Here is a 15,381-nt window from a genome sequence, read left to right as displayed (position 1 = left end):
CCAAGGAGGCAGTGCCGAGAGCCCCAAATTGCCGAAACCACGCTCGCCTCTGCCCACGCCTCACAGCAGTCCTGCTTAATACGAAGGCGAGTCTGATTGCCTGAGTGCTGGCTGTAAACGAACTACTGGCTCATCTAGCGCACCGTGTATCGTCTTATCACTGTTAAATGTAATTCGTAGCACGTAGTTTTCAGTGTAGGTCCTTTTTACCTCGTGCAGTAATTTCTGTGCTTTAACAGTCGCAGTTGTTAAATATCGTGTCATTCTTTGTCTGGCGATGTTGGTGTTGTCAAAAATGAGTCGTGAAATATTATGTAGCATTCCACATAACATTACGTTCAGTTTTGTTCACTGCAACTGGTAATTTGTATAATGTGTACACACTTACACGAAAAAAATAATCGACGCCCAACTAAGGAGTTACGAAAATTTGTCACAAATTGATACTGATTTACTGGCATCGAAGGAAAATGCAAAATTTAATCTCTGGCGGCCTATGGATGAATGTGTACTCTGCAGCGCGATTCCACCTCGCAGCTGGCAAGGACAGTAAACAGCGGACATATCGATACCCCCCATGGACCATGGACCTTACCGTTCGTGGGGAGGCTTGCGTGCCTCAGTGATAAGAGATAGCCGTACCGTAGGTGCAACCACAACGGACGGATATCTGTTGAGAGGCCAAACAAACGTGTGGTTCCTGAAGAGAGGCAGCAGCCTTTTCAGTAGTTGCAGGGGCAACACTCTGGATGATTGATCTGGCCTTGTAACAATAACCAAAACGGCTTTGCTGTGTTAGTACTGCGAAGGGCTAAAAGCAAGGGGAAGTACAGCCGTAATTTTTCCCGAGGGCATGCAGCTTTACTGTATGGTTAAATGATGATGGCGTCCTCTTGGGTAAAATATTCCGGAGGTAAAATAGTCCCCCATTCGGATCTCCGGGCGGGGACTACTCAGGAGGACGTCGTTATCAGGAGAAAGAAAACTCGCGTGGAATGTCAGATTCCTTAATCGGGCAGGTAGGCTAGAAAATTTCAAAAGGGAAATAGATAGGTTTTAGTTAAATATAGTAATAATTAGTGAAGTTCGGTGGCAGGAGGAACAATACTTCTGGTCAGGTGAGTACTTGGTTATAAATACAAAATCAAATAGGGGTAATGCAGGAGTAGCTTTAATAATGAATTAAAAAAATAGGAGTGCGGGTAAGCTACTACAAACAGCATAGTGAACGCATTATTGTGGCCAAGATAGACACGAAGCCAGCGTCTACCACAGTAGTACAAGTTTATATGCCAACTAGCTCCGTAGATGACGAAGAGATCGAAGAAACGTATAAAAGAAATTATTCAGATAGTGAAGGAAGATGAAAGTTTAATAGTCATGGGTGACTGGAATTCGATAGTAGGAAAAAGAAGAGAAGAAAACGTAGTAGGTGAATATGGAATGGGGGTAAGAAATGAAAGAGGAAGCCGCCTGGTAGAATTTTGCACAGAGCATAACTTGATCAATGCTAACACTTGGTTCCAGAATCATGAAAGAAGGCTGTATCCACAGAAGAGGCCTGCAGATACTTGAAGGTTTCAGATAGATTATAAAATGGCAAGACAGAGATTCAGGAATCAGGTTTTAAATTGTAAGGCATTTCCAGGGGCATATGTGGACTCTGACTGTAGATTAAAACTGAAGAAACCGCAAAAAAGTGGGAATTTAAGGAGATAGGACGTGGATAAAATCACAGAACCAGAGGTTGTAGAGAGTTTTAGGGAGAGCATTAGGGAACGATTGACAGGAATGGGGAAACGAATACAGTAGAAGAAGAATGGGTAGCGAAAGGCTGTTTACAATTTGTACAGAAACCAGATGGCAGTTATAAAAGTCGATGGGCATGAAAGGGAAGTACTGGTTGGGAAGGGAGTGAGACAGGGTTGTAGCCGATCCCCGATGTTATTCAATCTGTATACTGAGCAAGCAGTAAAGGAAAAACAAAAGAAAAATTCGGAGTAGGAATTAAAATCCATAGAGAAGAAATAAAAACGTTGAGGTTCCCCGATGACATTGTAATTCTGTCAGAGACAGCAAAGGACCTGGAAGAGCAATTGAACGGAGTGAACAGTGTCTTGAAAGGAGGGTATAAGATGAACATCAACAAAAGCAAAACGAGTATAATGGAATGTAGTCGAATTAAGTCGGGTGATGCTCAGGGAATTAGATTAGGAAATTAGACACTTAAAGTAGTAGATGAGTTTTGCTATTTGGGGAGCAAAATAACTGATGATGGTCGATGTAGAGAGGATATAAAATGTAGACTGGCAATGGCAAGGAAAGCGTTTCTGAAGAAGAGAAATTTGTTAACATCGAGTATATATTTAAGGGTCAGGAAGTCGTTTCTGAAAGTATTTGTATGGAATGTAGCCATGTATGGAAGTGAAGCATGGACGATAAATAGTTTGGACAAGAAGAGAATAGAAGCTTTCGAAATGTGGTGTTACACAAGAATGCTGAAGATTAGATGGGTAGATCACTTAACTAATGAGGAGGTATTGAATAGAATTGGGGAGAAGAGGAGTTTGTGGCACAACTTGACTAAAAGAAGGGATCGGTTGGTAGGACATGTTCTGAGGCATCAAGGGATCACCAATTTGGTACTGGAGGGCAGCATGGAGGGTAAAAATTGTAGAGGGAGACCAAGAGATGAATACACTAAGCAAATTCAGAAGGATGCAGTATGTATTAGGTACTGGGAGATGAAGGAACTTGCACAGGATGAAGTAGCATGGAGAACTGCACCAAACCTATCTCTAGACTGAAGACCATAACAATAACAATAACAACAACAACAACAACAACAAGAAACATAGATGCCACAGCATAAAGTTTTGGGAATTTAATTCTGCGTATTCAGTTGGGTTGTAACTATTCATTGCAGAACAGGGGCAAGAATATTATCCGTAGATATCAGCATTCGAAAAAGGACGTATAGTTGGGCTCAAAGAAGCCGACAGGAGTAATCGGCTAATAGCTTGAGGGTTGAGTAGGAGCGATGCCACTTTTTGATGATGTTGGCAGGAATGAGTGAACCATGGTCGATCACAGTGTCAAGAAGAAAGCGGTCGACCTAGAGAGACGACAGAACGGGAGGACCGAGCAATCGTCAGAGAGACACTCAGAACCCGAAATTCATCAATATAATTAATTCGACGTGCAACTGGTGTTTCAGTGACCACAACGGTCATTAACAGGTGGCTTACAGAAAGGGGTCTGATCTCATTAGACACCTCTTGTGCCAGCTACCATTCACCTTTGTGCATCAACAAGCCCATTTGCAATGGTGTCGGGCACATTCGGCCTGGAATTTCATTGACTGGAGTAGAATAGTCTTCAGTGATCGGTCCCGCTTCGAACTGGGCCCCAACGACCAGTGAAGACGTGTCAGGAGACACCTCGGACAACGGTGGGATACTAACCTGACTGTCGACTGCCATATGGCCCTAAAACCAGGAGTGATAGTTCGTCAGATCTCTCCCCAATTGAGAATGTTTGGAGCATTATGGGTAATCCCTCCAACCAGCTCGGGATTTTGACGATCTAACAAGCCAGCTGGACAGAATTTGGTACGCTATCCCTCGGGAGTACATCCATCAACCATCAATCGATGCCAAGCCTAATAACTGCTGTCATAGTGGTCAGACGTAGCCAAGACGTTACTGACTTGCTCAGTTTATGAAGCTCTTTCTCTTGAATAAATCACACAGTTTTTTTGAAATTGTAATCATTTGTTTTTATGTACCAATTTCCGCCCAATTCGGATAATTCCTTTGTGGTGCGAAGTTTCTTTAGCTTTTTTTTTGTCATAGATCGTTTGTCGACTACAATATTTGCTTAAAGCTCAATGTCGTTTCCACTTTTGGGTGATAGCACAAACAAAGGATCGTCAGCATGTGCAATGATTCTGTCAGTATTCTCCTTCCATTCAATTAGGCGTAGATTCAGCTCGACGGCAGTATCTCAGAAGATGGGCCTGCAGATCGCACGATGAATGCATCCTATTAATTTGGTTAGTTTACGATTTTCCCCTTTCCACTCCACAGTTCTGTCCCTGGAGTAACCTAATAGCTTGGAATACAGGGGTGTTTATACTCTCAGTTCTCAGAGACGCATGAACATTGCAGGCCATCAACAGTATATGAAATGGTAAGTCATGATAATAAGTATCGCAACTCCTCTGAAATCTAACTGATATCTACGTTGAGGAGACTCCTGTCTGTCTGTCTGTCGGCGATTACGTAAGTCTCAAAGACCTAGGTAAATCAGCACGTATCCTTTTGGATCTGACCAGTCTTCGTCAGTTAATTTCTTTATGAGAACAACATTCCGCAATTTCCGCCTTTCTCATCCGCAAGACCTCCTTCAGTCCTTCGCTTAACTATGGTGTGTTTCCACAGTTGACTATGGAGTGTGACCTGTGACTAAATACCACCTGGTCCGGGAAATGCAATCTCATCTCGCACTGGAAACAAGTGGTGGCGTCCGTTGCGTAGTTTGTTGCCATCTCTGCATGTAATGCTGTACTTGTGGTATGTCTGCGAAAAGCCACGGTATCGCAAGTGGAGCTAGAGGCGTGCAAAACCGACACCATCTATCGGCCCAGAACATTTAGATCGTTTACATTTTCGTACGCACTTAGTACATGTGGCGTGCAAATATATGAGAACACAAAAAAGACACAAATTATCATGTCTAATACGTCACAGAAATCTGTTGGCACTCAAAACAGCTTCAATTCGTTTCGAAATGGATAAACACACGTCCTGTTTGCTTTTCAAGGGAATCCCATACTATTCTTTCTGTAAAATACTGGTATGTGTAGGTGACGATGTTGGAGGAGGATAGCATTCACGCGGCCTTTTCTCCAAAGTGGATCACAAAGATTCAATAATATTTAGATCACGTGACTGTGGTGGACAGGGTAGATGCGAAAATTCATCCTCGTACTCACAGACCCAATTCTGGACGATGTATGAAAGGGGCCGTTTCGTCGTGGTACACAGCATCATCACTGGGGATGAAGCATTGTATCATGGTATGAACCTTATCAGCCAAAATGATCACTTAATCCTTGGCAGTAATGTGGGTTTGCAGAGTAACCGTGGGGCCCATGTAATACCACGATATGGCTGCCCATATCATCAGCGACCTCTGTCGTGTTTCACTCTTGTGACAAACTCGTCCACGTTGTGACTTAGCGGATGAAGTTTTACCGTTTTCCCTGCGTGCGATATGGATGTTCTATACAATGACTCTTGAAATACCAGCACCTCGGCTACATTGGTTACGGAAGCACCAACCGTACGGGCACCAACAATTTGCGCACTTAGAATTCACTTAGCTCCAGTATACTGCAGTCTCAAGTATACAGAACACTGTCCTGATACTACCAGCGTATTGGGGACATTGTACAACTCCCGTAAGTTGACAAATATAACAGCGCAGCCTGCAGACTTAGCTGCCATCCGCATGTACACTGCTGGCCATTAAAATTGCTACACCAAGAAGAAATGCAGATGATAAACGGGTATTCATTGGACAAATATATTATACTAGCACTGACATGTGATTACATTTTCACGCAATTTGGGTGCATAGACCCTGAGAAATCAGTACCCAGAGCAACCACCTCTGGCCGTAATAACGGCCTTGATACGCCTGGGCATTGAGTCAAACAGAACTTGGATGGCGTGTACAGGTACAGCTGCCCTTGCAGCTCCAACACGACATCACAGTTCATCAAGAGTCTTGTGACGACCCAGTTGCTCGGCCACTATTGACCAGACGTTTTCAGTTGGTGAGATATCTGGAGAATGTGCTGGCTAGGGCAGCAGTCGAACATTTTCTGTATCCAGAAGGGCCCTTATAGGACCAGCAACATGCGGTCGTGCATTATCCTGCTGAAATGTAGGGTTTCGCAGGGATCGAATGAAGGGTAGAGCCACGGGCCGTAACACATCTGAAATGTAACGTCCACTGTTCAAAGTATCGACAATGCGAACAAAAGGTGACAGAGACGTGTAACCAATGGCCCCCCATACCATCACGCCGGGTGATACGCCAGTATGGCGATGACGAATACACGCTTCCAATGTGCGTTTACCGCGATGTCGCCAAGCACGGATGCGATCATCATGATGCTGTAAACAGAACCTGGATTCATCAGAAAAAATGACGTTTTGCCATTCGTGCACCCAGGTTCGTCGTTGAGTACACCATCGCAGGCGCTCCTCCTGTCGGTGATGCAGCGTCATGTGTAACCGCAGCCATGGTTTCCGAACTGATAGGCCATGCAGCTGCAAACGTCGTCGAACTGTTCGTGCAGATGGTTGATGTCTTGCAAACGTCCCCATCTGTTGACTCAGGGATCGAGACGTGGCTGCACGATCCGTTACAGCCATGCGGGTAAGATGCCTGTTATCCCGCCTGCTAGTGATACGAGACCGTTGGGATCCAGTACGGCGTTCCGTATTACCCTCCTGAACCCAACGATTCCACATTCTGCTAACAGTCATTGGATCTCGCCAACGCGAGCAGCAATGTCGCGATACGATAAACCGCAATCGCGATAGGCTACAATCCGACCTTTATCAAAGTCGAAAACGTGATGGTACGCATTTCTCCTCCTTACTCGAGGCATCACAACGACGTTTCACCAGGCAACGCCGGTCAACTGCTGTTTATGTATGAGAAATCGGTTGGAAACTTTCCTCATGTCAGCACGTTGTAGGTGTCGTCAACGGCGCCAACCTTGTGTGAATGCTCTGAAAAGCTAATCATTTGCATATCACAGCATCTCCTTCCTGTCAGTTAAATTTCGCGTCTGTAGCACGTCATCTTCGTGGTGTAGCAATTTTAATGGCCAGTAGTGTAAGTTCAGGTATGCGTTTCTCGCAGTGTTTCCATGGTTTTGTCAAACTCCTGTAGATCCATATTCAATACCTTCGTAAAAGTGAATGAAACTTCAAGTTCTACTACTACTACTACTACTACTACCTCTACTACTACTACAGCTCCAGTGAAGTGATTCTCCGGAAGTGTTGGTTGGAAGCGAGCGTCAAAAATCTGCAGCCTCCTTGCTGCTTCATTCCTTTTTCCTGTTCACGATGGCTTTCACAATCCCCTCCCTTCGCGTGCAAAGCTGCTAGAAGAACGTGTCTGACTGGTACCAGTTAGCAAGTCACGGGCTTCCAAGGCCAAACTCGTAATAATAGTCTGAATCTGATGGCGCCTCAACGAATACCTGTTGGCGACTTCCCTTCCAGTACTAGTAGAGGCATCAAAAGCCTTTTTTTTTATTTTATTTTTTTTATCTTGGAACGCGTAAGTACCAGACGTCGTCAATATTAACTGAACGGATCCGGTTGCGATGGTCACATGCGGACGAACAAGGGATAGCAGAAGGTAGTATTACCGAATAAGAACAATTCTAATATTCAAAGAAGTATTCTCGGGCGTACGGCCGCATCTCAGCGTCCAACAGGCACAATATTTTGGCAGACGACCAAACTACTCAGCCTTAGAAGCCCTGAGTGGCTTACTGCCGGCCATCATGCAAGTGGCTTTCACCTCCTAGTCTCCGGACAACGCAGATTGGAACGACCACATATGTAATGTTGTGGGGAACGCAAACCAAAGACAACGTTATATTGGCAGAAGGCTTAGAAGGTGCAACAGCTCTACTAAAGAAACCGCCTACGCTACGTTAGGGATGTTTGCCCTCTGGTAGAGAATTGCTGTGCGGAGTGGGATCCTTACCAGATAGGACTGACGGAGAACAAAGCAAGAAGTCCAAAGTAGGCAGCTCGTTTTGTATTATGCCGAAATGGGGTAGTGTGTGTCATGGGTATGATAAGCGAGTTGTGGTGGCAACATTGCAGCAAAGGCATTTTTCGTTGCGGCGAGATCTTTCCACGAAATTTCAATCACCAACTTTCTCCTCTGAATGTGAAAACATTTTACTGACGCGAATCTTCATAGGGAGAAATGATTATCGTAATAAACTAAGAAAAATTAGAGCTCTTACGGAAAGATTTAAATGTTCATTTTTCCCACGCACTGTTCGAGAGTGGAACAGCAGAGAAACACTGTGAACGTGATTCGATGAACCCTCGGCCAGGCACTTCAGTGTGCACTGAAGATTAGTCACGTAGATGCAGGTGTAGATAGCCCCCTTCCGAACTCTGCAGCGGGTCCACTTACGCTTCGGTCTAAAAACGAAAGAACATTAGCGTAATTACAAACGGAGTTCAAGCTCGAATGGGACAAGGGTATGAAAGAAAAGCGGCTGTGTTCTTTTCAGTGGAAATGTTACAGCATTCACCTAATCGGTTTAGGGAAATCACGAGCATGATAGTTTTATCTCTGTTCGAAACTTGCCCTCGGGAAGAAGTTCAGTACATAACGTATCCGTTGGTCCTCTGTCTGCATCAGATGTAATTCCCTGCCGAAACAATGAACCTCTTTTTGCATGTTGTGCCATGGAAATGTGGGTTTCCCACCCTTGCTAATGCTGTAACCACAGTTAAGAATGACTAACTTTTCTCTTATTTATAATAAAATCAATTCTTTCGTGATACCGTTTAAACAGACCAAAGTAATACTTTGGTGTGACAATGGAAAACACATATCTGTCGTTATTATTAGTCTTTTGCCCGCTTCTTCATCCGCGTATGCGTACAACAGGTATTTGGCACGCATCTCTTCCTCCCCCTCCCGTCTCTCCATCTCCTCCACGTCCTTGTGTCTTTTGTCTTTCCATTTCCTTCTTCACCCATCCCTTTGTCCTTTCTTCTTCTGCAGTCTCTCTGTCCATTTCTCCCTCCCACCTTTCTCTAGTATCTCCTCCAACTCCCTCTCTCTGTATCCATCTCCTACTACCGCCTCTCTCTAGCCATCTCTCCTACTTCCTACCACTCTGTCCACCTCCCCACCTTATCCCCCATCCCTCTCTCTCTCTCTCCCTCCTCTCACTCCCCTCTTTCTCTCTATCGCCTTCTGTCTCCTCTCTGTTCATCTCCTTCTCCTGTCTGTCTGTCCACCTCCTCCTTCCCCATTTCTCCATCCATTTCACCCCTCTCTCACTAGCCATCTCCTCCTTCCCCCCTCTTTCTGCTCCGTCATACCCACCCACATGCATAGCCCTAGGAACACATTCTGATATTACCCATGCAACACGCCATTCATGCAGGATAGCCTAGATGTCAGGTGTTACCAACACTGATTCACCTCCACCCCTTTGGCAGCTAGTTGGTGCCCTCATTCTCAAATACTGGACGACTACAATCTAAGTAATCTGTGTGCTGTGAATTAGGTTGCCTCAAGACATAAACACTGTTTCTAACTGTAATATGTGTCTTAACTATGTTAAACCTTCAATGTAATATAATATCTCTTAATGAGCAGTTTATGACAGCATTTTAATTTTTTAAATTCGATCAATAATTACATGAGATATCAAAAAGCAATTTTTTGTTTCCCCTGGAAGCCGTTTAATGGGCAATCTATAGTAAGTCTATGCACCAGTTTCGCTGTTTAATCTGCATGTACAAAAATGGATGCTTGTTTGTACATATGTACATTCCACATGGACTCCTAAACCACTCGATCGATTTCAACCAAATTTGGTACACATGCTACTCACTGTCTGGAATGAAATACTGTGGTTACCACACAGTACTTCTTTCTAGACGACGAGTAGCATATGTACCAAATTTTGTTTTTGTATGTGTAAATAAACGGCGAAAATGGCGCACAGATTCTATAACGGTTTTCAGGGGTAACAAAAATTTGATTTTCGATATTTCACGTAATTATTGATCGAATGTAAAAATTTAAAATGCTATCATAAATTACTCACTACGAGATACCGCCCTACGTTCAGAGTTTAGCACAGTTAAGATACGTAGTACAAGTAGAAACTGCGTAAGTGCCTTTAGGCAGCACCACTCACGGCGCTTAAATTCCCCGGAATATGTTCATCCAGTATTCGAGAATGAAGCACATTATGACATTTTAACAGACTTTAAACATAATTTCAAACTTTTTTCTGAATTTTTTTCTCGCTTACATGCTTAACGTCAAATAAATAACACATTAACTTATTTTTAAAGTAACCAGACGTTTGTAGCTGTTTTATAGTTGTGAGTTCTATTCTTTAAAGGATGGGGGTTGTGGCTCTGGAATGTAATAGTCGAGTTTTTATCTGTTGTTGCAATGCTGTTCACTGCGAAATCTGGTTTCATGCAGCTCACCAGACTGCTCTATCCCCTGCATGTCTCTTCATCTCTGCATACGTATTGCATGCAACTGACATCCATTTGAACTTGCTTACTATATTCGAGCGTTTGTCTGCCTCTAGAATTTTTTTACGACCACCCCTCCTCCCCCCTCTCCCGCACTTTTTCACCAATTTGATTCAGTATCTTCACACTAGTTATTCGTCCCACACGGTCAATGTTCAGTATTCTTTTGTAGTAACATATTTCAAAAGCTTATGTTCTCTTCTTATTTGAGCTGTTTATCTTTCATGTTTAACTTCTGTTGAAGGATAAACTCATACAAATACCTACAGATAAAGACTTTGCAACACTTGAATATATTTCGGAGTTAACAAATTTCTCTTTTTCAGACATTCTTTTCTTACTTTTGCAAGTCTGTATTTTATGTCCTCTGTACTTTGGCCATCATCAGTTATTTTTCTGATAAAATAGCGGAGTTCATCTACTGCTTTTAGTGTCTCATTTCCTAGTATAATTTCTGTAGCATCTCTTAATTTAATTCGATTACATTCCATTTCCCTTGTTTTACTTTTGTTGCTGTTCATGTTATAACCTCTTTTCAAGACCTTGTAAATTTCATTCAAGCGATCGTCTATGTCCTTGCACCGTCTCTGACAAAATTACAGAACACATTGACAATAATCTCGGCGAAGGTTTGACGTATCATTTCCTGGTTGCCAAGGGAATCTGAGCTTGTAGAAACCTATGTAGCTTTGCATTTTTATCCTGTTTTTGGGGCCAAGACAATTAAAAACCGATGTCATTTTGCTTTTTGTGCGGTTTTTGGCCCCCAAGACAACTAAAAACGGATTTTTTCCATACGATGTGGTACTACCTTGCCGAGGCGGATGGGCTTACTTAAATAACAGTGCCACAACTGTTGACAGCCGAACTTGTGCAGTCATGCACATTGAACAGTACGGATGGTGTATCGGACAACTCAAACCACAGCCGTCCTATTGCGATTCAGCTGTCATTTGTAGCTGACCTCATTTACGTTGAGACGCTTACAGCGACAATTATTGGTAAAGTGTTCGTTAAAGTTTTTTGGTTCCATGGCGTTTCCCCCTGCGTCAATACGCTGCCGTTCAAAGTTGACGTCATTCTGACTAGTAGTTCTCTTCCTATAACGTTTCGAAACTAAAACTTTAATTCTGGTCACCCTGTGTATTCGCATTATGGTTCCCAGATATGTTTGTCAAGTCAGTCTGCGTCGAAAGTACTTTAAAATATAATCTGAATAAAAATCTCACACTTTGTGTGCTAGAAAATGCCTGAAAGACCGTAACTGTTTGAACTATGAAAGCAGTTCACGTAGCAACTGTCGATCTGTTCTACACGTTATGAGTTTCGTACACCACATATCAACTGTGGAGCAGCACGTAGCGGAAACATTTCATTGTGCATTATGTACTCTTACATTTACCACTTACCGTGGAGCTGGCTATTGCGCCAGCCGTGGTGGTTGTGACTGCGCTTGTGGTTGTCGTTGTGGTCATGGAGTCAGATGGAGAAGCGTCCGGTGACGTCGACTGCGACGGCGGAGGCGTGAGAGGCGGGGGCGTGCTGGGGGGCGACGGGGGAGGCGTCTCTGCTGGGAGCACTCCGGGGACCAGGGCCTGCGCCATCACGCCTGCAACAGGGAGCGGACGTTCAGCGTCACGACGACGATGCAGCCAAGTCGTGTCTCTGTTGGTTGTTCTGCACTTTATCTAAATTGTTTCAGGTGGCCATGAGACACGGTATCACGGTCATCCAGTCAAGATATTATGTCGTAATGCTTAGCGCGCTATTTTATGAGTGCCATTTACTAAATAATGTAACATATGAAACTTCCTGGCAGATTAAAACTGTGTGCCCGGCCGAGACTCGATCTCGGGACCTTTGTCTTTCGCGGGCAAGTGCTCTACCAACTGAGCTTCTGTAAAGTCTGGAAAGTAGGAGACGAGGTACTGGCAGAAGTAAAGCTGTGAGTACCGGGCGTGAGTCGTGCTTCGGTAGCTCAGTTGGTAGAGCACTTGCCCGCGAAAGGCAACGGTCCCGAGTTCGAGTCTCGGTCGGGCACACAGTTTTAATCTGCCAGGAAGTTTCATATCAGCGCACACTCCGCTGCAGAGTGAAAATCTCATTCTGGAATGTAACATATGTTTTTCTAGGCCAGTTTCAGTTGAAATAATGCTGATTTTTTTTTGTTGGACGTTGTGAAATATTCCCGCTTCAGCCCTTACAGTTTCATGAAGTTCCGATAGGTGGCCGCGCTATACGCAGCCTTCAAAACGGCGTCTGTAACGGAGATGTGTTCGAAGCAGAGAGCCGTCATTGAGTTCAAAATGGTTCAAATGGCTCTAAGCACTATGGGACTTAACATCTAAGGTCAACGGTCCCCTAGAACTTAGAACTACTTAAACGTATCGAACCTAAGGACATCAAGCACATCCATGCCAGAGGCAGGAATCGAACCTGCGACCGTGGCAGCCGCGTGGTTCCGGACTGAAGCGCCTAGAACCCCCGGCCACAGCGGCCGGCTGTCATTGAGTTCCTTCTGGCGGGAAACGAGAGCATCACAGATATTCGTAGGTGCTTGCAGAATGTGTACGGTGACCTGGCAGTGAAGAAAAGCATGCTGGAATCGTTGGGCGAGTCGTCAGTCATTGTCGTAACAAGATCGTCCAAACCTGTCCCACCTCCCGTGTGCCGGCCGGCCGGCTGCACCAGCTGTAACTCTTGTAGTGTTGGAACGTGCGGACACACTCGTTCGAGGTGATCGACGGATCACCATCAAACTCGTCGCTGCTTAACTGGACGTCTCTGTCGGTACTGCTGACACACTCGTCCGCCAATTGGGTATTCAAAGATGTGCCCGCCACAAAAATGCAAACGAACTTCCGATTCTGCATGACAACGCAAGGCCTCACATAAGTCTGCGCACCCGAGAGGAGCTCACGGAACTTCATTGGACTGTTCTTCCTCGTCCTCCCTACAGCCTGGATCTAGCACCTTCTGACTTCCATCTGTTCCGTCCAATGAAGGATGCACTCTGCGGAAAGCAGTACGTGAATGATGGGGAGCCTATTTATGCAGCAGGACGCCGGCACCAACGTCAACCTGTAGAGTGGTACCGTATGGGCATACAGGTGATCCCAGTAAGGTGACGTAAGGCCGTCGCAATAAACGGAGACTGTGTTGAAAAATAGGGTTTTGTAGCCGAAAGAGTTGAGAGTAATATGATGAATTGGAATTCTGAAAAAAATGGGTTGCATTACCTGTACGTTGTATGTTAACCGGTGACCTAGAAACGAAGGAGAGGCTCCGTCCCCGCCGCAGCTGCAGTGGTCCACGACCCCACAATGACTACCGCAGTCCATTTCCGCCTCCCCGGGGTTCGGCCCCCGGGGGACCTCCGCAAGGAACGTCTCACACCAAACGAGTGTAAAGTGTAGCCCCCATGTTTGCGTGGTAGAGTAATGGTGGTGTACGCGTACTTTGAGAACTTGTTTGCGCAGCAATCGCCGACATAGTGCAGCTGTGGCGGAATAAGGGGAACCAGCCCGCATTCGCCGAGGCAGATGGAAAACTGCCTAAAAACCATCCACAGACTGGCCGGCTCACCGGACCTCGACACAAGTCCGCTGGGCGGATTCGTGCCGGGGACCGGGCGCTCCTTCCCGCTCCGGAGTTGCATTACTTACTGAACGCCCCTGATACAATAGAGAAATTACGAATAGGCGTCATCGTCTTTCGCTTTGCGTTTCTAGCCCATGGAATACACACATACAGTAATCAGTACTCTTGTTGGTAGTCTATGTCATTGTATCACATACTTATAATTTGAAGTCGTCTTTGAGAATTCGCATACGACAGGATTCATCAGGTTTTCCAAAAATATGGTAATAATATTATCTGGCACTGTTTGCTGTGTTTGGCACCAAGACATGCAATCTATCTAATAGTTTATGTCATACTTCTGTTGAACAAGCTCCGTAACGTACGTCAGTGTGACTCCACGATCTCTGGGAGTAGTCTGATGACGTCAAAAGTCTAACGTTACGGGGTTAAACCCCCACCTCCGATTCTTAAGGACTGGACACACAAGTATAACAGAGCTTCACACCGCTAATTACTTTAAAAAGGCGTTAATGTGATAGACATGTAAGCGAGAAATATTTTAGAAATTTTTTGAAATTATATTTGTAGTTTATTAGATGGCCCTGACTGCTTTCGTTCTCGACCACTGGATGACTACTATAGTCTGGGAAATTTGCGCTCCGTTTTAAGCAAAAGCTACTTTTTCACTCATCGCAACGTTTATGAAGCCATATCTCCTGATGCAATTTTGCAGGCACGTTCGGAGGTATATAGGGACATTTTCCGCAAAGTGTGTCGCGGATCGAGCGAACAGTAAAGAAGTAATAAATTAAAAGTTCTGCCTGATGCTAAAATTTTACTGCATTAACAGCGAAAATATGGTAAGCGGTAAACCGTTTCCTTTCGTCATTTTATTAGGGTTGGAGGGTGGGGGTGTCAGCGAGGACAAGTTTCATGAAAGTTTGAAATTATGATTGCGCAAAATTTGCTGGATGTCAGTAAGTGTCCTCGTTCTCAAATACTGGATGAATATAGTCTGAGGAAATTGTGGGCCGTGAGTTACGGTGCCTTAAGACATGTAGGCAATTTCTATCTCTAATACTTGTCTTATTGTGCTGAAGCTTTAACCGAAGATTATAGCTCTTTTAACGAGTAGATTATGGCAGGATTTGAAATTTTTAAGTTCGACACACATCTGGTATCGTGCTGCGTGAAGTGGATTAGTCGTTTACGAATATAGATGTGGCGGCGTGTGTCTTACGCTTACGCTATCACAAGAATGTCTACTCGCATTTTACCAAGACCAGGAACAGATTAAGACGACGGATTGCAACATGGTTTAAGTATGCAAGGCAACGGCTTTACCGCAGTGGTAATACCGGTTCCAGTCAGCTTATCGAAGTTAAGCGCCGTGGGGCTTGGCTAGCTCTTAGATGGGTGACCGTTCCGGTCTGCCAAGTACTTTTGGCAA

The 15,381-nt window shown here is 44.6% G+C and overlaps 1 protein-coding gene across 3 annotated transcripts in view; it reads right to left on the bottom strand.

The window, feature by feature from the left end:
• Window positions 1-15,381, bottom strand: part of LOC124608658 (putative epidermal cell surface receptor) — a 412,883-nt gene that overhangs the window by 137,846 nt on the left and 259,656 nt on the right. For all 3 annotated transcript variants that reach the window (XM_047140005.1, XM_047140004.1, XM_047140006.1), the window contains exon 2: window positions 11,759-11,958. In XM_047140005.1, coding sequence (XP_046995961.1) covers window positions 11,759-11,958 — 200 coding nt within the window. The remainder of the gene's footprint in view (window positions 1-11,758; window positions 11,959-15,381) is intronic.

The sequence above is a fragment of the Schistocerca americana genome, chromosome 1 (genome assembly GCF_021461395.2).
Source record: "Schistocerca americana isolate TAMUIC-IGC-003095 chromosome 1, iqSchAmer2.1, whole genome shotgun sequence".
Taxonomy (NCBI): Eukaryota; Metazoa; Arthropoda; class Insecta; order Orthoptera; family Acrididae; genus Schistocerca; species Schistocerca americana.
Note: the sequence above shows the minus strand (reverse complement) of the source record. Positions and strands in the feature narration are given on the sequence as shown.